The 26,106-nt window shown below is 44.5% G+C and overlaps 1 protein-coding gene across 1 annotated transcript in view; it reads left to right on the top strand.

Moving 5' to 3' along the window:
* Positions 1-26,106, top strand: part of LOC120052091 (carboxyl-terminal PDZ ligand of neuronal nitric oxide synthase protein-like) — a 243,937-nt gene that overhangs the window by 214,136 nt on the left and 3,695 nt on the right. Inside the window, exons 8-10 of the mRNA XM_038998944.1 lie at positions 993-1,154; positions 12,884-13,049; positions 13,528-13,722. Coding sequence (XP_038854872.1) covers positions 993-1,154; positions 12,884-13,049; positions 13,528-13,722 — 523 coding nt within the window. The remainder of the gene's footprint in view (positions 1-992; positions 1,155-12,883; positions 13,050-13,527; positions 13,723-26,106) is intronic.

The following is a 26,106-nucleotide window of genomic DNA, read 5'->3' as shown; positions in this document are numbered from 1 at the left end:
CCCATTATTCTTTTCAAAATTCTTTAAGCTCTGTCAAATTGTTTGTTGATCATTCATTACTAGACAACCATTTTCATGTAATGTCATAGATTTTCAAGCAGATTTAAGTCAAGGAACATTCACTGTATTCTTGGTAAGCAACTGCAGTGTGTTTTGGGTTATTGTCCTGCTGAAAAGGGAATTAATCTCCCAGTGTCTGGTGGAAAGCAGACTGAACCAAGTTTTCTTCTTTTGCCTGGATATTATGGACTAATTATAATGCTGTTGATCCATCCTCAGTTTTCTCCTATCACACTTATTAAACTCTGTAAAGTCACCATTGGCCTCATGGTGAAATCCCTGAGTGGTTACCTTTCTCTCCGGCAACTGAGTTAGGAAGGACGCCTGTATCTTTGTAGTGACTGGGTGTATTGATACACCATCCAAAGTGTAATTAATAACTTCACCATGCTCAAAGGGATATTCAATGTCTGCTACCAATAGGTGCCCATATTTGCGAGGCATTGGAAAACCTCACTGTTCTTTGTGGTTGAATCTGTGATTGAAATTCACTGCTTGACTGAGGGACCTTACAATTATCTGTATGTGTGGGATACAAAGATGAGGTAGTCATAAAAAAATCATGTTAAACACTATTATTGCACACAGAGTCCATGCAACTTATGTGACTTGTTAAGCAAATGTTTACTCCTGAACTTATTTAGGCTTGCATTAACAAAGGGGTTGAATACCTATTGACTCAAGGTTAAAGCTTTTCGTTTGTAGTTAAGTTGAAAAACATAATTCCACTTTGACACTATAGGGTATTGTGTGTAGGCCAGTGACAAAAAGTCAAACATTTTAAATTCAGCCTGTAACGCAACAAAATGTGTGGAAATACTTTCAGAAGGCACTATCTCCATCTCCTCCGTACCTCTTCCATCCTCTCTCATCTTGTATTGATGGCTCCCTCTCTCAATCCATCATCATTAACCTTCTCTCCTCCATGGCAGGTTCCAGAGGAGGCCTCTCTGTTGCTGGCGTCCCCCAGGATGCTGCTGCCGTCGTCGGGTACTCTGCTCAACAGTGCTCCCCTGTCAGTCCACCACCAGATTCAGCTGCTACAGCAACAACTACAGCAACAACAGCAACAGACACATGTAGCTGTGGCACAGGTAGGACTGAGACACACATGTTTGTGTAGGTTAACAGATGGTGTTGTTTGAACTACAGTGAGCTGGTCGTTGTTCCCTCCTAGCTACTATCTTGTTTGTCTGCAAGCTCTTCACTTTGCTAATATGAACCTTTATGAATCATATGTGTGACTTATCTGTGACACCAGCTCTCCCACACACACACATACAAAATAATACACAAAATACCAATTACTCACCACTAACCCAGCTCAGCAGGAGGATTATTTACATAATTATTGACAAAACATGATTAATACACCATGCGGTAAAACATTTTACAAAGTCCAACTGTAGATTCTCTACAGACTATCAGTAACATTTCAACTATCTACTAAACCTAACCTTAACCCTAACCTTAACCCTTACCCTATAATTAACCCTTACCCTAAACCTAGTCCTAACCCTAACATTATTAACCCTTAGTCTAAACTTAACCCTAGCAAACAGTTGCTTATCAACAGATACAGTAGTATGAACAGCTCTACAGCATCTACAGATGGACTATCCGGACTACCCAGATAAAGTCTGACCCACCGTGCCTATTGAATTACTGTCATCTTTAGAGTGCTGCACTGTTTATACAAGAGACTAGAATGGTTTCAGTTGTGTTATTATCAGAATTTGTGGACAAATTTGATGACCTGAGACTCGACTTGATAGAAAATAAAATGACTTGAGACTTGAGTTGGACTTGAGACTGATGACTTGAAATTATCTGGCCAGGTTTGTAATGTTTTGCCACTCATTTTGTGGAACAGTCTACGTGGATTACTCCACACGCAGCCAGAGACAGTAGCCGGCGCATTGCCCTTGTAACATTAAAAAAACTGCAACAAATTGGCTAGTGAAATCGGCACTCTGATTGAACCAGCAAATCAACACAGGTCTGGTGAGCTAGCGAACATATTGCTGATTTGCTGTACAGTTATAGGATTGAGTGCAGTGCAAACGTCAAATTGTAGGGAGAGAGGATTGCTGTAATAAATAAATATGCAGCTCCAAAGATTGTTTGGTGATCAAGAATATTCATTGTTTACTTCGCTCTCCAAACGTACGCCAGTGGAGAGTGCTTTTTTTCTCTTGTTGAAATGTTTGCTGCTGCTTTCACGTGTTTAAAAGCATAGGCCCTATGTGGTAAATCTATATTACATTTTTTATTTTATTTTAGCCTTTATATAACTAGTCAGTTAAGAACAAATTCTTAATTACAATGACGGCCTACACCGGCCAAACCCGGACAACGCTAGGCCAATTGTGCGCCGCCCTATGGGACTCCCAATCACGTCTGGATGTGATAAAGCCTGGATTTGAAGCAGGTACTATAGTGACGCCTCTTGCACTGAGATGCAGTGCCCTAGACCGCTGCGCCACTTGGGAGCCCCAACATATAATAATAGAATAATTGCTAGCATTTCACCATTCCACCCCCGTAATGTTTTTTTGCAACACATAGACATTTCTACTTAATGTTTGATAGGCCTACGATACATTTTCAGTTAGCCAACCATTTCTTACACTGCTCTGAGAGGGCACAATGTTTATAGCGCACATGAACATTCACAAGACTCATGAGATAGAAGTTCTGTTTATTTCATTAAATGTATGGTTTCCTTTGTTCCTATTTCCCGGGTTATGTTGGAATTCTGTGTGTCTGTGTCCTAAGTCTCTGTCATTGTTGTTGTGAGTAATAGGAGCGCGCACCTCAGTGTGCATAGAAATAGGCTACGTGGCCTTCGCTCCACGCTTTGGAGTCAGAACGTTGAATAAGAGAAAAGGATTTTTCCATGTAATCATGTTGTTGAAATATCATTACATCTGGTTTTAAGACAAATGTACCAATGTAACAATGGATGTGGAAATTGCCTTTTACATTATAGAACCAGTTTATTGGTTGTAGTTGCCAATAGGGTAATTGTATGGTCCTGGGGACCAAGTGCTTATATTATGTACAATTGGTGTTCCTGTTTGAGATCCTGTTAGACAGATTCAATGTGGTTTCTCAAGGGGAGGCTGTACAGCCTTGCCCTCTCCCTGTGTCTATTCAGATAGGACAGGTTAAGCCAGTTACGGAGGCTAATTCTTTTGGAATATTGCCCGTGTGTACTTGGTAAACCTACTTGTATATTTTGTAGAGATATGGCGCTTTCACCATTGAATCACCAAGACCTGTAAATAAATCTACACTCTCAGCACATCAACCTGCCTTGCCTTTCATGCCCTTATGACTGCTGTGCGCCCCCTAGTAGCCTCAATAAATATACAAAGGTTTTTAGTTCAAGTCGTTGCATATATAGATTTTTTTTTTACTTGACTTGAGACTTGACTTAAACTTGTGACTCAACTTGCTCTTAGAATGCACGACTTTGACTTGACTCGAGTCTTGACCCGTTCTACTTGGAACTCGGCTTGAGACTCAGACCTTGTGACATGAGACTTGCTTGTGGCTCGAATAATAGTGACTTGGTCACACCTCTGGTTACTATTGTATAAAGTCCGATCGGTTTTCAATGACCTAGTTAGGACACATAGGTCATACGCTCTTCACACTAGCTATGCGGAATCAACAAACACACACAAGCACACAGTCAACGAAGCGCCTGGAAACCAGTGGCAACAATTTCACAACTGTGCTCAACCTACTGTATTTACACACACACACACACACACACACACACACTGTCAGAGCGTTAGCAACAAGCCTGACATTCTCACACACGGACCTCATAGAAGGTAGTAGAAAATCACTTTTGACACTTTATGTCTCACATACACAGTCTTATGTCACAGTCTACTTCATCTTAGGCCTTTGATGTTATGCGATGAGAGCTAATGGTGTAGTTTATTCATTTATCCAGCAGCGTGGTGGGAGATGGTTCCCTGGGGAAAGCCCTGCCTCTTCAGATACAACCACAGACAGTGTTTTTGGCATTGAAAGAGAACTTTCCTTCTACAAATCCCAGGCATGGACATGGGAATTAGATACAGCTGGGGTTCAAACTGTAGAACCCAGTTCCTACATTTGAATATAAAAATGGATTTTATCAAACAAAACTATGCTACATTTTATCTCTGGGACCCTCAGGATGACAAATCAGAGCAAGATTACTGAATGTAAGTACATTATTTACCTTCAGAGGTGAGTGGCTCAAACCAGTTGCCGTGATAAAAGTTTTTTGTTGTTGTGCACTCTCCTCAAACAATAGCATGGTGTTTTTTCACTGTAATAGCTACTGTAAATTGGACAGTGCAGTTAGATTAACAAGAATGTAAGCTTTCTACCCATATAAGACATGTCTATGTCCTGGAAAGTTTGCTGTTACTTACAACGTCATTTTAGTCACATTAGCACACGTTAGCAACAACCGTCCCAGTAAAGGGACACTGATCCTACGGGATCCTTAAGAGGTACTTTACACCATTGAGTTCAACTTACTAGCTTGATGTGTTATGTTTGGACTGATTAGCATTCATTGGTGCTCATTGGTGCTGATGATAAATGGTCAAGTGTTCATTGGATTCTTGTCCACCTCACTCTAACTGGAGCCGACTTGGTGGTTAGCATCCACTCACAACTTAGTCTTTAGTCTCGGTACACTACATCTACTCTAGCCTGGTCTTATTGATGGCTCAATCATTTGTTTCTAATTAACTGTAACAAGTTATTAAGTAAAAATACTTTAAAGTACTACTTGTTTTTCAACATTTTTACTTTTACTTTACTACATTCCTAAAGAAAATGATGTACTTTTTACTCCATACGTTTTCCCTGACACCCAAAAGTACTCATTATATTTTAATGCTTAGGAGGACAGGAAAATGGTCCAATTCACACACTTATCAAGATGACATCCCTGGTCATCCCTACTGCCTCTGATCTGGTGGACTCGCTAAACAAACATGCTTTGTTTGTAAATTGTGAGGGTTGGAGTGTGCCCCTGGCTATCCGTAAATAAAACAATTTTAAAGAAGAAAATTGTGCAGTCTGGTTTGCTTAATATAAGCAATTTGAAATTATTTATACTTTTCATGCTTAAATATATTTTTGCAATTACATTTACTTTTGATACTTAAGTATATTTAAAACAAAATACTTTTAGACTTTTACTTAAGTAGTATTTTACTGGGTGACTTTCACTTTTACTTTCTATTAAGGCATCTTTACTTTCAATCAAATATGACAACTGGATACTTTTTACACCATAACTATAAGAATAACAGTGAATATAAGGCATCAAAGTTACAGACAACACTCTTTGGTCAATAACGCATACTGGTGGAGAGTCCTCTGATGGCTGCCAAAACAAAGAATGTTTGGTGTGCTCTGCAGCCATCTTTGTAGGGTCAGGTGACAGGTCACCTGATTGGTCACCTGTTGGTCACCTGAGCAGAATGCCATCTTTGTTTAGGAATATAATTTGATAGTGTAACATTGGTCTTTCGAGCCAGATGCAATACACCTACTGTGACACGGCAGAGGAGCAAAGACACACAGCAACAGTCTCACTGTCAGAAGATCCCATCCCCGAATGTTATGTCAGAAAACAATGTATACTGATTCCTCTACAACATCGACAACAACCCGTGGCAGCACATGCCCAACGTCTATTACCTTTCCAACCAGAATCCACAGTTTATCTGACTGTGGAGGAGGAGTGCAGGTGCAGAGTGCCAGCTCCAGGGAGCTACATCCCAGTGGAGGACAGCAGGCCAAAACTGCGACCCCCGTCTACCAGCTATCCCGTGTTCGGATCCTCTACCCCAACCCTGTGAGGGCAAGAAGTGTTCACTACACTAAACTACACCCAGCTCATGGCTAGCCCACAGGACACTGCTCCCCACGTTTCAGTCACCCTACCGCTAACATATTCCTCGGCAGGAATGGAAGCGCTGGCGAGGTCGACCCTGTAGAAAGCCACCATCGCTACAGAGGCCACCATTACCACACAGACCTACACTGTCACAAAATCACTGCCACAAACACAAATTTAAAGTAGGCAGTCGGCCAAAAGTCCCTACCAGCAGTATGGAAATGTGACATTGCACTCTACCTTGGTGTTGTTAACCCCACCAAACCAGTCATGGACTGGTGAGCACGCCCTGAGCTACCAGTCTTCCAAACACCAGCTGTTCCACCCACAGCTCAGGCTTAGTCTGCATGACACAAGCTCAGACTCCGTCAGCTGCTCTATTCTATTCAACTGACCGATCGTGGGCTGCACCTGCCCAGCCAGCTTATCCTCCATGGACCACTCCTGTCCTACCAGCTTACCAGTTGCTGCCCCTCACCAGCCAGCTCACTTGCCTGGAACTGCTGCATCGCTCCGTTTAGCTTACCCGGCTGGAGCTGCTGCACCTCTCCAGGTAGCTCACCTGCCTGGACCTACTGCACCGCTCCACCTAACTTATCCGCCTGGACCTGTTGCACCGCTCAAGCCGGCTCACCTGCCTGGACCTCTTCCACAGTGTTGAACACTATATATCTTAGTGCACAGAGATAGTGAAGCAGCCGTCAGAACATATCAAAAGTGAATCAAGGACGGTAAGCGTTGCCGGAAGTGGGCTCCCGAGTGGCGCAGCAGTCTAAGGCACTGCATCTCAGTGCTAGAGGCGTCACTACAGACACCCTTGTTCAAATCCAGACTGTATCACAACTGGCCATGATTGGAAGTCCCATAGGGCGGCGCACAATTGGCCCAATGTCATCCGGGTTTGGCCGGTGTAGGCCGTCATTGTGAATAAGAATTAGTTCTTAACTGACTTGCCTAGTTAAATAAAGGTTAAAGAAAAAAGAAAAATGTAAAGTGTGGCTGCACTAACCATGGCCCCGATGCATGCACCCAGAGAAAACCATGCAGAGAATGTAATGAAGCACATCTCTAAGTGCTTCATAGTGTTGCCAAGCCGAACTCCAGTGTCCTGCTTGTCACCCCTCTAGACAAAGTCTACCTCACCCACGAGTCTGCCTAAAGGTAGTGCCAGTCGTGCTCAGGACTGGCCAGAAGTCTCTGAATATGTATGCCATTTTAGATGGAGCAGAGTGGACAATCATCCTCCCCTCAGAAGGATAGGAGGAGTCATAGCCCAGACGACAATCCAACACCACGCTGCTCATCAGTCAATTTAAGTATCCCTGTGGCCAGGCCAGCAGAGAGGTACCCCATAAAGGGAGCTTTCACAGCTGACCGACTGGCCCTTGATGAGCAGTCCTATCCCGTGCCAGCCATGTAGAAGTACTATCGCCATCTAAGGGGCATCACACATCATGCCTTTGACAAGGCACACCCACTGCTGCTCATCGGAGTGGACTACGCCAACCTGATAGAGACAATCAGGCTAGGGCCAGCTTGTAGACCAGCAGCTGTACATATGCAGTTTGGTTGGACACTCCAGAGCCCTGATGGTCACATGCCTCAGCAGGTACAAACCCAGCAATGCCTGTTCACATCCGCTCTCTCCTTTTCGCAGCATGAAGTTGGTCACGGCAAGATCAGGAAGCTGTGAACATCCTAGAAGCCTGAACTAAGAGATTGCCAAAGTACCCCGGTGTCATGACGTTGGGTTGGGGGTAGGTTTATGACAGTCATAAATACCTCTTTCCCCCTTTTTCTCTCTCCCTACTATAACTGATGTGACATAAGAAAACCCCTTGGTTAACATAGAGATTCTGGGTAACATCAGAAGTTGGGGGAAATGAACTATATTCTGGTAATCCGACCAACTGAACATATGCGGTGGTACTTAAGGTATATTATGTCAGTTCGGTTGCCCTCTGACACATTCTCATCAATGATAGAATGACATAAACTCTACTGTGGAAAGTCTAAACGTCAGAGGTATCGGATTCACATGGAATTGTTGTTTAATTGAAATGTTTGAATATGACATTATTTGTGAAGAGGTGAAATGTAATTTTAGCTTCCAAATGAGAGATCTGTGCTTTCATAAGTTTTCCTCTGCTCACAGTGGCCCGCCCCTGTGAAGAGGCATGGGTTATAAACTTTTCAGACACACCCCTCTCCCTCCACTATAAAGGCCATGGACAAGAATATAACTTCCTGTTCCGGGTACACCAGGATGACGGTCCGGTGTCAGAATGGTTCAGATAATAACTACAGAAGTGATAAAGCCAACATCAGCATGGACTTTGATTGTGAATGGTATGAACTTTGAACTCGTATTCACTACAGAAGTGATATCTCCTAGCCGTTGAGTTAGCAACAGCTAAACGCAGGTTAGGAAGGACAGTCCAAGTATCCCGTCTACTACACACAACGTATCCCGTGACTACCAGAGACATTCTTCAAAGGACAGAGGACTCGGGTTGGCGACACGGTCCATCTACCACCAACCTACGGAAGCGCAGCTCAGAGTAAATATGTATTGCATTTTCCTCTTCAAATGGGCGGTAATTTAGAATGCATAAGATACTGTATTTACGATAGTACAGCTCGCCTATGTTCAAGTCTCCCGCTCTTTCACTAGGACTCAGCCCCTTCCCTTTGTGTAACAAGCTGTCATATCTATTCCGCCCGCTAGGGACGTTTTTCTGTATGACGTAATTTGTGATCAAGTTATGATTTAATGGTGTATGTGTGTTTCTGTGTGATTAGTTAGGTATTTAGTAAATAAATAATTACACCCAATTTTGTATTGCTGATTCAACTTGTTAGCCAGGATTCTTGCAGATAACCAAGGACTTACAACTTTCAGATGAGACTGAATAAAATGACGATTAATGTGACTGTTATGGACGTAAAATCTTACTAAATCTTTAAGAGTTTATTCGAAAGATAACAGCTCTATAAATATTCTTTCGTGGTGTCCCTCTCTAGTTAATTAACATTTACATGATTAGTTCAATCAGGTAATATTAATTACGGAGAAATTATTTTATAGAATAGCATGTCATAGCAATTAATCTGGCATAGTCAAAGACACGACACCGGTAAGGCAAAAGTATACAATGCCGAGATCCAAAAGCCCATCGAGGCAGGGTGCGTCACCAAGCTAACCGGAGAGGCAGGCCACCAAGACCACCAAGATTGCCCAGCCTAGCTGAAGAGGTCCATCTTCTGTGGTCTCACGGCAGTAAACCCCAGTCTACAAGTGCCTGGCCTCTTTGGTGGCTCTCAGGGAAGATGCTTCCTTGGCACAGAGAATGGGGGTAGGATAGTGTCACCTACGTTAAGACGTTTTGTTCCAGCCTCTGGGATGTTCACAGCTTTCTGGTCTTGGTGTAACTGTGTCACCAACTTCTTGCTGCGGAAGGGGAGAACGTCAAGCTGCAAGATTCGATCCACATGTTGGTAGATGTCATCTACCGTCGGGCAGATGGATGTGAACAGGGTCATCAGTGCCTCCAGTCCCAGAATTGATAACCTGTGGAATCCTCTCATCAAACCAAACTTTGCTTCAAAGCATTTAATTATTGTTTATTTTATTAAATATGCAGAAAATGCTGTAAGGTGTTGATAAGAACATGTCTGTCTGGCTCAACTTGAACTTTGTCTCCCTCCCTCACTCTCACTCTCTTTCTCTCACTCACTCTCTCGCTCTCCCTCTCTGCTGTTATCTTTATCTCTCAATCATCACAGACACATTTAGTATCTCTGTTCTCCGTGTTATTATTCAGGTTGCATTCACCATCACCACAGAGCAGCATTTTCGGAGCATGTCTCAGTCACATCTCAGATCAATCCAGGACAAATATGACACCTTCCTTCTCCAAGGCATGTCGGACTAAACTCAGTTTACCTTTCACACTTTGATCAGTACAGCGTATATTCTCTTCATAGTCACATACATTTTGGCCTTCATATCTCATGTTCTGTCCTGGCGGTGCTTGATGTGTCGTATTGTGGTATATCAATTACCCTGACAGTGCCCTTAGACTGTCGGGATTTACAGATGAGCTCTGACGCTGATGGCCCGCTTTAATGGAGGCTAGATCACTTCTATTTGTCGCTAAGTGGAGTGATGATGGAATCTGATCTGTCTTTTACCCTCTCTCCTTCCTGGCGTTTACCGTCCAGGGGTGAATGGAGGATGAGAAGATGGGGAAAGAGGAGGGTGAGGGGTGTGATGGGGAGAGTACAGTAAGTGGAAGTGGGAGAGAAGAGATAGGATGAGAAGAGGGGAGGGTGTGGTGTTGAAGGAGAGTACATTACAGTAAGTGGAAGCCTTGAGATGGAGTGGCTCCATCTTGTGTCTGCACAGTTCAGAGGTTTCTCATTAGACACAAAGTCCTTCAGCTGTTTTTATCATCTCATCACCATCAACTGTTTCTCTTTACAGTAATTGCATCAATAATGATGACAGAAAGCTATACATCCACGTTACCTTGGTTACAGAGTTTTGTAGCTGTGGTATGATGAAAGCAGAATTGTATCTTCTGACTCTCTAGCAACAGCCTCATGACTCCATTCATGCTCCATTCTCCTTGAAGTGAGAGCAATGCAGTGCTATAGAGACATGGGCTCTATAACAAGCCAAAAGATATGCTCCTTGATGTAAGAAAACCACAGCAGAAAAGTTCCTATAGAAACCATCATAAAGTTGGAAGAAGTGCTCAATGTCAAGTTAGAAGTACCACAGTAGCACTCATTGTCAACTATTCACAATGAGATGGGCCTCGTTCTTTGCTATATCCCGATCGGTTCTCGTCAGGATATATGCAACACATCCAATGACACTCTGCCTCACCTTGGAATGACCTTCCAGCTTTTTTAAAAGAGGTTGCACCTACAGTTGAAGTCGGAAGTTTACATAAACTTAACTCGTTTTTCAACCACTCCACAAATTTCTTGTTAACAAACTATATTTTTGGCAAGTCTGTTAGGACATCTAATTTGTGCATGACACAAGTAATTTTTCCAACAATTGTAGACCTCCACAAGTCTGGTTCCTCCTTGGGAACAATTTCCAAACGCCTGAATGTACCACGTTCATCTGTACAAACAATAGTACGCAAGTTTAAACACCATGGGACCACGCAGCCATCATACCGCTCAGGAAGGAGATGTGTTCGGGCTCCTAGAGATGAACGTACTTTGGTGTGAAAAGTGCAAATCAATATCAGAACAACAGCAAAGGACCTTGTGAAGATGCTGGAGGAATCGGGTACAAAAGTATCTATATCCACAGTAAAATTAGTCCTATATTGACATAACCTGAAAGGCCACTCAGCAAGGAAGATGCCACTGCTCCAAAACCATCATAAAAAAGACAGACTACGGTTTGCAACTGCACATGGGGACAAAGAGCGTACTTTTTGGAGAAATGTCCTCTGGTCTGATGAAACAAAAATACAACTGTTTGGCCATCATGACCATTGTTATGTTTGGAGGAAAAAGGGGGATGCTTGCAAGCCGAAGAACACCATCCCAACCGTGACGGGGGTGGCAGCATCATGTTGTGGGTGTGCTTTGCTGCAAGAGGGACTGGTGCCCTTCACAAAATAGATGACATCCTGAGGGAGGAAGATTATGTGGATATATTGAAGCAACATCTCAAGACATCAGTCAGGAAGTTAAAGCTTTGTCACAAATGGGTCTTCCAAATGGACAATGACCCCAAGCATACTTCCAAAGTTGTGGCAAAGTGGCTTCAGGACAACAAAGTCAAGGTATTGGAGTGGCCATCACAAAGCCCTGACCTCAATCCCATAGAAAATTTGTGGGCAGAACTGAAAAAGCGTGTGCGAGCAAGGAGGCCTACAAACCTGACTCAGTTACACCAGCTCTGTCAGGAGGAATGGGCCAAAATTCAACCAACTTATTGTGGGAAGCTTGTGGAAGGCTACCCGAAACGTTTGACCCAAGTTAAACAATTTAAAGGCAACGCTACCAAATACTAATTGAGTCTATGTAAACTTCTGAGCCACTGGGAATGTGATGAAAGAAATAATAGTTGAAATAAATAATTCTCTCTTCTATTATTCTGACATTTCACATACTTAAAATCAAGTGGTGATCCTAACTGACCTAAAACAGGGAATTTTTACTAGGATTAAATGTCAGGAATTGTGAAAAACAGAGTTTAAATGTATTTGGCTAAGGTGTATGTAAACTTCCGACTTCAACTGTACGTTCTGGCTAATATTACCATGTAGACTAAAGTGCATGCACATCCCTTGATATTGTAGAACTCCGGGGATCAGTCTCTCTCCCCATGTGTACTGTTTCTGAGAAGACATGGCTCGGAATCCAAACAGCGCTCTTCGCTCCCATGATAATCCCAAGGGTTGTGTGTCCCCTGAGCCTGGTGTTGAAGCCTGGGCTCGAGGAGAAACAGGTTGTTTTCTTCTTCGTCTCTGGTTTCTATGATTAGTGACTAATGCCACTGCAGGCTGCAGCCTTTAATGGGAACTGTATTTCTTCTTCTCTTGGTTTAATCCTGCGACAGACCACTCATGGCATTACATTTTCATAAGCTTAAACTTGAAGTGTGACAGTCCTCGTCTTGCTCCTCGAGTTATGGGCTTTGGTGTGACACATACAGAAATACACAGACATACTTACAGTGACACTCAATAGTCTGAAGTCACTATTGAGTGTTTGTTTGTGTACAGGCATATCTCAGGAGTGTCTGTTCTCTCTCTCTCACGTGTATGAACATACTGTACAGCAGTATCTTGTGTGTGTGCATGCATGTGTGTTCTCTCTCTTCCAAATATGTCCTTATCTCAGGTGTGTGTTGTCTCCCCCCAGGTGCACCTGTTGAAGGACCAACTGAGTGCGGAGGCTACAGCCAGACTGGAGGCCCAGGCCAGAGTGCATCAGCTGCTGCTCCAGAACGAGGACCTGCTGCAGCACATCTCTCTACTGGTCAAACAGATCCAGGAACTGGAGGTCAACATGTCTGGGCCCAGGTCCAGTGAGTACACACAGGATGCATGACCACACACACACACACAAACATACGCATGACACACATGTACACACAGACTCCCTTCATCTCATTATCCACTCAAAGACCCTGTTTGTCTTCTCCTCCCCTATTGCACATGTATTCTCTCCCTCCCCCATCTCTCTCTCATCACACAACATATCACACCTCTTTAAGCTGACAGGCCAAGCGTAGACTCCAACGGACCCACCAGCATGTTATCGTGTAACATGTTACATACTTCACACATTTTTCAGCTGCATCATTATACAACATGTTACACCTCAGCGGACCAACCAGCTCTACACCTCAGCCCCCTCCTCTCCTCCTGATATCACACTCCACACCTCACCTCCTCCTAACGTAGTGTTTGACACCGTTTCACACTCCCTACCCGGGGTGGATGGGAATCTTTAATGAAACTAACATCCTCCTTTTCTCCCCTCCCACTCTTCACCTCCTCCAGTGGGTTCCCAGGACAGTCTATTGGAGATCACTTTCCGTTCCACCGTCCCCCCAGTGTTGTGTGACCCAATGACCCCTCGACTCCAGGACCACGCCAGCCTCACCCTGCCAGCGCTGGGAATCAACATGGGCGTGGGCCAGGACAGGACGGTCAACCCACTCTTCTCTTCCTCCCTGCCCCTGGGCAGCCCCCTAGGTAGGGAACAGTGTCTCCTCAAGCTTGAATGTTTCCGCTTCCTGCCCGGACCCCCAACACCTGACCCTCGCCCCGCTACTCCTCCACAGCGGAGGGGTCAGAATGGAGTGAAAGGTCAGGAGGGGTCGGGGGTGGTGATGTCATCAACCCGCAACGAGGTACTGGGCAGTCTAGAGCTGCTGAGGTTCCGGGAATCTGGCATTGCGTCCGAGTACACGTCCACTGATGATAGTGATGAGACAGAGGAGAGAGAAGAGAGGGAGGATATGGAGGAGAGAGAAGAGAGGGAGGAGATGGAGGAGAGGGATATTATATACGGCTGGGGGTCTGACGAGGAGACCCTCCGCCTACTAAACGTGCTCAACAGACAGGGACCACCAGACTGCCTGGGGGATGAGATAGCAGTGTAGCTCGACAACACACATTCACAATACACAAAAGCACATTCTCGTACATGCAACACGCTCTCACACATGCACACACTCCTAAACACACACAGTCACACACACACCTTACTGATCGACTCAGACTTTAACACACATATCCCCACCAGGTAAAAACACGAGTGAAGAGCCATAACCTGACCCCCACTTCTCCCCCCTCTCTGCTCTCAGAATCATCAGAAACAGATTCCTTTACTGCACCTCTGTGTGTGTACCCCAGCCTACAGGTTATAGCTGAAACTGCTCCCCTTGAACTTTGGTCTCTGTCTACATACAGTGTAATGGTGTGAGGAGCCGGTAAGGTATCAGTGCTGTACAGTACAGGCCCTAAAGTGTACAGGACTGTTGACTGGTATACAGACTCTGTTGGTGTTTGTTAGAGAGGAAACCTTATCCACACTTCGTAAGCAAATACTATTTTTTAGTAAGAATATGATGATATCTGTATGTATAGATGGAAAACAACATTTTCTACATGGTCATGTGATGCTGTGTTTTATGTGTTATGTTGGTTGATACCGTATTATTCCAGTGCTTTTTGTTTCTGAATAATCTGTGTTTTGGAAGCATGTGTGCACTGGTTTTCACAGAACCACCCCTCCCCCGCTCTAACTGGTGTCTAATTTATGTCAATCCGGGATTATTCAGACCTCCCGGTATGCTGTTGCTTTTTCATTCATTTACAATACTTTGTTCCGTAACAGTGACTAGAGCGCCTACCAGAAACGGTTCCCCTTTAAGACCTTGTGCACTAACACCAACTTAGAGCACCTGCCAAATACTGCTCCTATTAAACCCTAGGCACCCTATGACAACACTCTGTGTGGGTAGTAAATAAGTTATGGAAATAACTATATACAGTAGTATATAAAAGGCCCACAGTAAGTCAAGTCACTTCCTCTCAGTCAGTTATCCTCAGCTCATCTCTTGCATCAGGTTCAATAGAGAGCAGAGAATTGAAGGTGACAATCAAAAGAACTTAAAAGCAAACTGTTTGATCTCTGAAGTTTCGATTCTCATGTTTGTGTAACCCACCTGACCCAGAGTGCTGTGTGTGTGTGAACAGTTATCATACTGCCTCCAATCAACCCTCTCTGTGATCTCCTTGAGAGGGTGAGTGAGGTCTAAGCTGTACTCATCCAGTAGTTAGCATGGTGGTCGTCTCAGTTCTCCTCTCTGCCTTACTCTGCTCATCCAGGTCACCATGTAGTTGAACCTGTTTTTCACTCTGGGCCATCTCACTGTGGTAGGAGAGGGGGTGAGTTAAGGTCCGTGAGGGAGAGAGAAATACAGAGAGAGAGTTAATTAGAAAAAAGAGGGGGCAGAACATATTCTCTCTCTCTCTCTCTCTCTCTCGATCCCCACACACAACCCTCTGGCATAAACATTCCCTATGTATACTCTTTTCATCCTCCTCCTTTACTCTCTTCCTCCCCTCTTATCCACTCCTCTCCGTTTCTTCCCTGCTGAAGGACATATTGATGATTTATAAGAGTGATTGGCTCCGGACCTGAATCAATTATCTCCATTCTGAAACCTAGTCACGTTTCCACGCTTAATCTACCAATAAGGACTCATCACTCACCCTGACTAAAACACACACGCACGCACGCACACCTCACTGATTCTTTGTTTAATATTTAGACAGATGCTCTAATGAAGTTTTATATGCACTGTGTAAACTGCCATACACACTCAGACACCCAATCAACACACACACACACACACCCACCCTATCAAACACACACTCAGCCCTGCCACTGTGAAATATAAAACAAAGTCAGTCGGTTAGAAAAGTTTGTGTGACGCTTCATAGATTGAAAGTTCTTCTGACTCCCTACCCCTCTGACAGTATGATGGTTTCTCCCGGTGACAGAAGAAATGACAGGGTGCTGGGAGACACCACGTGGGGCTGCAGGGGTGGGGACAGGTCCCAGAGTTCACAATGACACCGAAAGGAGTTTGAAATGTTCAGATCAAGGCCTGGTGTCCTTGTCTTTCTGTCCCTGCGCTCCCAGCCACCACAACAGCACCAACGTCACTGTCACACACAGTGGCCTAGTGGCAATGTTAAATAAAGCCAAACTCCTAGCTCTGTGGTTAACGGAGCGTGGGTCACCCAAGGAGACTGAGCAGGCTGCTGTGGAATTGACAAGACAGCATGCACGCACACGCACTCTCGCATGCACACACAGCTGTGGATTTCATTGGCAGACGGATGGGGTGGCCATTCCATTTGTGCTTCTAACTGTGTGTGCGTAGGATTTTAGTGACACTGACTTGGTATTTCTGGAATGATGAAAGAGAAGATGCTCTCCCTACCCCTCTCCCTCTCTCTTTCACATAAAACCCTAACTGGCAGCATTGAAGCCCTTCTAGAGAAGCGTAGCAGAGGTAACAGGCTGTCACTGCAGCCTCAAAGGAAACAAGAACCCACACTGCCAGGGATGGGGAGAGAGGGAACGAGAGAGAGCCAGGCAGAGAGGAGGAAGAGGGAACGAGAGAGAGCCAGGCAGAGAGGAGGAAGAGTGAACGAGAGAGAGCCAGGCAGAGAGGAGGAAGAGTGAACGAGAGAGAGCCAGGCAGAGAGGAGGGAACGAGAGAGAGCCAGGCAGAGAGGAGGAAGAGGGAACGAGAGAGAGCCAGGCAGAGAGGAGGAAGAGGGAACGAGAGAGAGCCAGGCAGAGAGGAGGAAGAGGGAACGAGAGAGAGCCAGGCAGAGAGGAGGAAGAGGGAACGAGAGAGAGCCAGGCAGAGAGGAGGAAGAGGGATCCCACTGGGAATACACTCATTGTTTCCACGTCATTTCAATGAAATTACATTGAACCAACATGGAATAGATGTTGAATTGACATCTGTGCCCAGTGGGATGGACAGAGCCAGAGAAAAGTGTTGGAGAGAGGCAGGAAGAGAAATGGAGTGAAGGATGAGACTAACAGGATTTTGGTTTTCAGTTCTGATATTTAGCTGCTGTTGGTGTTTACTGTTTACATCGATGTTTACCATATTGTTTACCATGTGGTTCTGAGCTCCCTGCATCTTCTCACATCATAATTTAAATCTAGTCAAAATGTCAGTGCATGCCTTAGCCCAACCGTGTCTGCAGATAAAGAGGTTGTCTGGTGGGTCTGTGTGTGTGCGTGGCTGTTTGTTTGTGCTTGCTTATGCACATGCGTGTGTCAGCCTACGCATGAAAACGAAGAGGTAGTCATCTCTATTTGTGCTGATATATGCTACAAAGGCCCTCCTCCCTCATTAACTTAAAGTCTAGGGTCTGAAAGCACTGCTCACTTTCAGCAGAGTTCCTTTGTTGGAAGTGCGTGTGCTATGTCAGGTTCGAGGAGAGTTTCATTGTTGGAAGTGCATGTGCTGTATCAGGATTCAAAACGTTCATTCATCTGGAGGTTAGAGGACTCATTTATTGTGCTCCTGAGGTTTTTCTTTTCTGTTTGGGGGCTGACACAGTCATTAATCTCACAGCTGACAGGTGTGTGTGTGTGTGTGTCGTGATCTGGGAACCCTGGTTCTACAAGCTCCTGTCATCTCCAACATTCTAGTTGGCCTCTGCTAACCTCAAAAGTAGGTTTTGGATGTTTTTGGTGTGTCTGTGTCTGTGTGTGTTTGTGCATATCACTTACGGGAAAACCACATGAGTATCACTTGTGAAGTTATTGTGATAGCATGTGACCACATGTAAAAGCAACATTTGATAACATGAAACGACATGTGAAAACATTTGAGCACATATGGAAACGTGATCTCGTGAAATAAATGTGACAACATGGGGATGCACATTTTCAACATGTGATACCATGAAACTACACGTGACAACATTTGAAATGATTCCACGTGTGAAATTGCAAATTCGATTTTCACATGTGAAAATGCAATTCCACATGAGAGAGTTCAATTTTCACATGCAAACATTTTTCAAATGTAAAAGTGCAAATTTAAGTTTCACATGTGAAAATGAAATTCCACATGTGAAAATGCAATTCCACATGGGGATCTACAAGTCACATGTGAGGTGAAAACATTTTATTCTCCTCACTTGTGAAAGGTGATGTTAACATGTGAACTATATATTGACTACATGTTCACACGTGAGCCGTATGCTCACAACTGAACCCACGGTTCTCTTTTGTCACATGAGAATTTCAGCTCAACATGTGAAAACTGCAAATGTCATGTTTCTTTTGTAAGGGAAGTAATGAAATGGAATGGCGGGTTTTAAGGTAAAATAGTGTACAAATCGTTCATCAATGACAATCTTTACATTTAACATGATCAGTTAGCACTGACTTTTCAATATGACCCCATCTGGGATTTGAACTCACAACCTCTGGATTTGGGTACGCTGATGTTTCTGCTGCGCCACAAAGTCTATAGCATTCTAAGAAGTCCACTACACCTTCATTACCTATAATACATATCTGCACTTAGCAAAATAATGCCGTTGATCTCACTATTCTCTCATCATTGATTTAATTTACTTATGTAAGCATTTTGAGGGTTTTCTGAATAGTTGTCTAATGTTGGCGAGGCATATTTTTCTTCTTTAATGTTACTCCTGAGTCACTATGAGAATTATAATCGTTTTTCTTGAGTGTATTATACAAAGCTGAATCTATTATAGACCTTTTTGGGTTAGTAATAATTTGTAGAGTGGCTCTATTTTCCATCAGCATGTATTTTCTCACCATTCTGAATGTCTAAAGAAACCATATGTTGTTCTGAAATATAATCACAGAAATACTGGGCATTTTTAACACGATTACAACCATGGTCTTGAATTGGACCCACATTTTTCTGGTCTTGGTCTTGACTTGGTCTCGGACTCCTCGACCCTCTCCCAGTTTCAGTCTTGACTCGGTCTCCCCCCCCCCCCTGGTTTTTGTCTTAACTTGGACTCGATTTGCTCCGGTCTTGGTCTTGAATCGGTCTCACTGCTCACACACCATGCATCTACTGCTGACTCAGGAATATATCACACACACACACACACACACACACACACACACACACACACACACACACACACACACACACACAGAGCAGGGTCTTAGAGGGCCAGACAGACAGTGGTGTGGCAAATTGCTAGATTAAATATTGATTGGAGCTCTTTGATATGGATGGGAATGAAGGCTTACAAAAATGTCTGTGACAACCTCTCCTCTCTTCCTCTCCTCATTTCCTAATGTCTCTCCTCCGCACTCCTCCCAACCTGAATACGACCTGTCCTCTCATCCTCCCTCCTCTCCCCCTGTACTCTTTTCTCTTGCTCTTTTGTGCTCTTTCCATTCAGGCCACTCACAGACATGTAAACACACTGGCCCTTTACAGCCCCGTCATTTAAAAGCACTTTACTAGGGGCCCAAGGACAGAGCTGGGTTGCGGGTTGCGGGTTGCTGGGTGAGGAAGATGAGGGAGTTGTTGGGGTGGAGAATGATGTGAGGGGCATTGGGTATGGTTAGGGCGGTGTTGGCTAATAGGCTGTTAAAGCCTTGTTCTGAGGTCATAGATCAGAGCTGTAGTCTGTCGGGACAGGAGGAGAACACATAATCCCATCAACCCCTGCTGTTCTTGGTCTAACCTTTGACCTCTGACCTCCCGTTACAAGCCACAGGAGACAGGAAGCAGGGGGGGGTGTATGACTCAGTGGGGGGTTAGAGAATGAAAACTATTGCTCTCAGATTCCTTCCAGCTACCGTAGTGTACAGGATTTAAATGATTCATTCCCCACCCACCGTCAAAACCCCATTATTTTAATGATTCATATTAAAAAAACAAGGGTGTGTGAATTATAGATGTTTGGCCTACAATAGCTGTGATCTCTGTGTGTACAATACAGTATGTGGCTGGACTACTGTTCTCTGAGTCAGGAGAACAGGAGATCTCGCTTTCTGGGACATGTCTGGCTCCAAAGTTAGACTTGTAACTGATCTTAAAGGGATACCATGATTTTGTCAATGAGGCCCTTTATCTACTTTCCCAGAGTCAGATGAACTGGTGAATACAATGTCTCTGAGTGCAGTTTGAAGGAAGTTGCCAACTGTATCTGCATGCTAGCAGATACTCATAAACTTTCAGTCATTGTGCTAACGCTAGCTAGTTAGCATTGGCTCACAAAACTACTGTACCTTTAACTTCCTTCATACTGGACACAGAGACATAAAAATGGTATCCACGAGTTCATCTGACCTTTTAAATGTTTTGCCTATTTTCTTTAAGTACCTAATTTTCCGTTAATCTCCGGTTAGTGCACACACTGCTTTACTTTTGAACAGTCAGTGATTGAAATTAATCACCACTCATGAGCTCGTTAAATTTAATTTCCCACCCAGCATTGGTGTATTTTTTTAGAGGAAGCCTGGCTTCCCTTGGCGTTAAGTGACTTACCCAGAGTCAGATTAACTCATATATAATTTGTCAAGGATGCCAAGGGAAGCCAGGCTTCCTCTAAAAAAAATACACCAAGAAAAAAACAGAAATAATTTATCTTTCGTCTCTGTGTTTTCATAATTTCTCTTCAATCCGCAAGAAGCTGAGCGTATCTCACTGGAGAAAGCATCTGAGCGAGCGAAATAGTGCCCTCTGTCTCTGTATGTGTAGGCCATCTATCTGATGCGGTCTGATCATAAAAAGTATGACATTGTTGCCGCCCCTTAGCATTGAATCCAAGGGAAGCCAGCGAGCATTTGGCCTCTCTTGATTAAAAAAAAAGTATAAAATAATAGCCAATCAGCATTGAGCTAAACTGAGAGAGCTCAACTGTGAATAGTCCTGGTGCACCCCAATACATTTAGAAGGGAAGCCAGTTTGGATTTGGATTCACTTCTATCACAACGCATCAAGAGAAATACGTAATTGACAGAAACAACTTGAATTGTTGCATCTTGCTGTGTTGTGGTCCTCCGGACTCTAGCTAGCTAGCTAAAATGGTCCCTTTCCTATTAGCCATGAATGGAGATAGGGATTTGGACTTGTGGTTTAGCTTGATTCTCCGTACTAGCCAATGATTAAAATGGCAATTCAGATCCAACCATAAATGCATACATTTCTCCCTGGACTGAGAGGATGGAAGTTCAATATGTAGCTAGATGTAAGAAGGCTAATGTTAACTAGCTAGCGTTGCCCATGAAAGGAATTTAGGCTAGCGAGCAAGCATTTTAGCCAGGGAGCCTAGGACAACAAAAAATGTAAAAGTGTACTGTATCATTTCAACATGAAAGAGAGGAGGATGGCATTGGCATTTCTCTACAAGTAGGGTGAGTCAACATGTTTTTTCCACTTGCACGAACACACACACACACACACACACACACACACACACACACACACACACACAAATCAGAACCATGGACAGCCACATCGTATTTAGCTTACATTGATTGGACTAAATTGTTTTTGGTATCTGTTAGTTGTCACCGTATTAGTCTAGGCAGAGGTGATTTGATGATGTTGAAATGTTGAAGTTGAAATGGTGCTGGAATAGTGGAGGCAGCTTCTGTTTTTTTTTGCGACTTCCTGTAAATCTCTGTGGTTCTAAATAAATAGTAGTTTAGTAGTCCGAAAATGTCAGAAACATTAACTTGCTTGACCACGCTATAGGTCATGTAACTATTACATGTAATATGCTTTGTGGACTTCACAGGACAGAGGTTGTGCTCCGGTTTTGTGATGAAACAAAAGTGTGGTTGAATTTATTCTGCCACTGTGTCTTCTTATTGTCTCGGCCTTAGGCCTACACGTATGTCATGGTGTCAAGGCATATAAACTAACAGGTTATAGAGCAAACAACGCAATTATCACATTGGTTGTAATATGTTTTTTTTCCTGTCTTTCCGTGCAGTTTGAAGGAAGTTGAAGGTAGTTTCTGGGGCCATTGCTTAATAGCAACAGCGCAATGACTGGAAGTCTACAGGATTAGCTGCTAGCTAGCTGCTCCTGTAGACAAAAACGTCCTTCAACTTCCGTCAAACTGCACATAGACATAAAAATGGTATCCATTAGTTCGTCTAACTTTGGATAAGTAGAAAAAATGGCTTAGTTGACAAAATGGTGAATTATCCCTTTAAGTGTAGTTTCATATCATAGCTCCTAATAGAACATGCTTTCATCCTGTCATCATACACACAAACACACTGTGAGGCTTTTTGGCCCCACTTAGACAAGCCTCACTCATGTAGATTAAAGGCTAATCTGTCCTCCCAGGGAGGCTCTTTTAACATGCTAAATAATCACACGGCCACTTAAGACTGATTGGTCTTCTCTCACCACACACACACACACACACACACACACACACACATACACACACACACACACGTCAAATGGTCTTGTCGTTGTGCGCTAGGCCAGGCGCTAAACGGTAAATGTTGAGCGCTAGACTCATTTGCGTATCAGTAGTAATGGACTCTGCTAGGCTAGGTTCTCTGCTCTCCGTTTGTCAGAACAATGATCCACTCTGCCCTATGGTACGTTATCTCGTACTCTCCTCCACTCTGCCCTGTGGTACGTTGTCTCGTTCTCTCCTCCACTCTGCCCCGTGGTACGTTGTCTCGTACTCTCCTCCACTCTGCCCTGTGGTACGTTGTCTCGTACTCTCCTCCACTCTGCCCTATGGTACGTTATCTCGTACTCTCCTCCACTCTGCCCTGTGGTAAGTTGTCGTACTCTCCTCCACTCTGCCCTGTGGTACGTTGTCTCGTACTCTCCTCCACTCTGCCCTGTGGTACGTTGTCTCGTACTCTCCTCCACTCTGCCCTGTGGTACGTTGTCTCGTACTCTCCTCCACTCTGCCCCGTGGTACGTTGTCTCGTACTCTCCTCCACTCTGCCCCGTGGTACGTTGTCTTGTACTCTCCTCCACTCTGCCCTGTGGTACGTTGTCTCGTACTCTCCTCCACTCAGCCCTGTGGTACGTTGTCTCGTACTCTCCTCCACTCTGCCCCGTGGTACGTTGTCTCGTACTCTCCTCCACTCTGCCCCGTGGTACGTTGTCTCGTACTCTCCTCCACTCTGCCCTGTGGTACGTTGTCTCGTACTCTCCTCCACTCTGCCCCGTGGTACGTTGTCTCGTACTCTCCTCCACTCTGCCCCGTGGTACGTTGTCTCGTACTCTCCTCCACTCTGCCCCGTGGTACGTTGTCTCGTACTCTCCTCCACTCTGCCCCGTGGTACGTTGTCTCGTACTCTCCTCCACTCTGCCCTGTGGTACGTTGTCTCGTACTCTCCTCCACTCTGCCCCGTGGTACGTTGTCTCGTACTCTCCTCCACTCTGCCCCGTGGTACGTTGTCTCGTACTCTCCTCCACTCTGCCCTGTGGTACGTTGTCTCGTACTCTCCTCCACTCTGCCCCGTGGTACGTTGTCTCGTACTCTCCTCCACTCTGCCCTGTGGTACGTTGTCTCGTACTCTCCTCCACTCTGCCCTGTGGTACGTTGTCTCGTACTCTCCTCCACTCTGCCCTGTGGTACGTTGTCTCGTACTCTCCTCCACTCTGCCCCGTGGTACGTTGTCTCGTACTCTCCTCCACTCTGCCCCGTGGTACGTTGTCTCGTACTCTCCTCCACTCTGCCCCGTGGTACGTTGTCTCGTACTCTCCTCCACTCTGCCCTGTGGTACGTTGTCTCGTACTCTCCTCCACTCTGCCCTGTGGTACGTTGTCTCGTACTCTCCTCCACTCTGCCCTGTGGTACGTTGTCTCGTACTCTCCTCCACTCTGCCCCGTGGTACGTTATCTCGTACTCTCCTCCACTCTGCCCTGTGGTACGTTGTCTCGTACTCTCCTCCACTCTGCCCCGTGGTACGTTGTCTCGTACTCTCCTCCACTCTGCCCCGTGGTACGTTGTCTCGTACTCTCCTCCACTCTGCCCCGTGGTACGTTGTCTCGTACTCTCCTCCACTCTGCCCTGTGATTGTCTGCTACTCACCTCCTGTCTGACAGTTACAACAACATTTCTGTAAGGAAGGCTGCTGTTGTCTGACTAACAGCCCATGTCTCACCCACTGCAGATTTCACCGTGTGTGTGTGTGTGTGTGTGTGTGTGTGTGTGTGTGTGTGTGTGTGTGTGTGTGTGTGTGTGTGTGTGTGTGTGTGTGTGTGTGTGTGTGTGTGTGTGTGTGTGTGTGTGTGTGTGTGTGTGTTCTAGTCACTCTGACAGAAGTGGGTTACTCACAGCTGAGAACAAGGTCTAAAGTTCTTCATTAGGTGAAGGGGAAAGTTGAGTCCATGTAGATAGAGCAGCCTGTAAGGTTGATATAAGGGTCCTCTGACTAACAATGTAGAAGTTGTGTTATTGTCACGGACATTCTCTCTAAGGGTATATGTTAATTATACAGCCAATTATGTGACACTGGAGATACAACTTTTAACTAGACTTTAAATAGAAGTTTAAATGAAAGATTGAATGACAGAGTATAAACCAACTGGAATGTTACACTGAAGTCCAGTATCTCCAAACTAGCCTGTTTTCAGATATAGGATCCTATGATTCTAAGTTCCAAACTTGTGACAAAACTTTGTTTCCTAGTCCTGTGACTACGGTTTCATTAGGCTGTAGGTGCATCTCAATAGTGTGACTTCTCTTTGTTCTGTTAACTCGGGTCTTTTGTTCTGATACAAAACCTATTTCATTTCATCATGTCCTTCCCTGAACTGTTGTAAAGAGAACCGGTATACTGTACTGTATATGTGTGGGCGTGAACGTGCACTCACTCTGAATCTCAGTCTGTCGCTGACCTTGCTTTTGCTCAATAAACATCTCCTTTCTTACCTTCTCTCTCTCTCTTTCTTTCCGTACTCCTCCTCTACCTGGTTTCTGTGCTGTGCTACTGCACTATCTTAACAGCTGATTGTCTTTCTAGAATTCAGTCACTTTCATTTAATTATCTTTCTTTCATTTAATTATCTTTCTTTCGTGTTTTCTGTATTTTGTTCCTGTATGTTTATCCTCCTCTCCACTTGCAGAAAAAAATGCTTCTGTTTTAATTAACAATCGTAATTAACATGGCAACAAGGCTAAGGCTGGGCTGTAATTGAGAGAGGGAGACCGGTAAGTATTATAGTACAGGGACAGTCTCAGCCTCAGGCATAGACAAACAAGCTCCAGGCCCAAACATGGGGAGGGAATGTGTAATGGAGGATTTAGTCTGAAGCTGACTGTTTGTGCTATTCATTATCATGCCCACCCATACTCAAACCACTAACATTATGAAGCCTTCTGACAGGGAGTCTAGCTAGGAGAAGGGTGGGAACTGCATTTCTAGCCTGAACTGTGGCTATCTGAGAGCTGTCACACACACACTCACATCCAAACACACACTGAACACAGAGTGATTTTCTGTTCAATCTGATCTTCCTAATAGCCCTCCTCTTTGGTCAGACTACAGAGAATCCTTCCCCCTGGCAGGCCTCTAACAGTGAAAGGATATCTGTGTTTGTGTGAAATAAGCACCTAGATGTCTGCTCTCCCTCTCTCTCCCTCCTTCAAACACCCTCCCATCACTCCAGAATTATATTAGCTGTCTCTCCAAAGACTCACACTAATGGATTTGAAGATCTCTGTGGCTGCCCATGTCTTTGAAATCGTCTGAATTGCCGAAGCAACACAAAGTCAAGTCAAGAGCACCTGTGCTGTGCTGTCTCACTGCTCTTTTTCTAGAGTTATTAATGAAGATGTTCCTTTCCATATTTCTGTCCAGAGATGATAGCTTTTAGAGTTACAGCCAAACCCGGCATTTAGCCGTAAAGTCTATTTGGCCCCCTGAAGTGCCCGTTAATGCCTTAGAGCATCTGTAGATGGTCTACAGATGGTCATACTATCAACAAACTATCTGTTGATAAGCAACTGCTTGCTAAGGTTAGGAATAAGGGTTAGGGCTAGGGTTGGGGTAAGGGTTACGTTAAAGTTAGGGTTAGGAGATAGTTAGTTGAAATG

This window comes from Salvelinus namaycush, chromosome 8 (assembly GCF_016432855.1).
Source record: "Salvelinus namaycush isolate Seneca chromosome 8, SaNama_1.0, whole genome shotgun sequence".
Classification (NCBI taxonomy): Eukaryota; Metazoa; Chordata; class Actinopteri; order Salmoniformes; family Salmonidae; genus Salvelinus; species Salvelinus namaycush.
The sequence above is the reverse complement of the archived record's forward strand: the minus strand, read 5'-3'. Positions and strand labels throughout refer to the sequence as shown.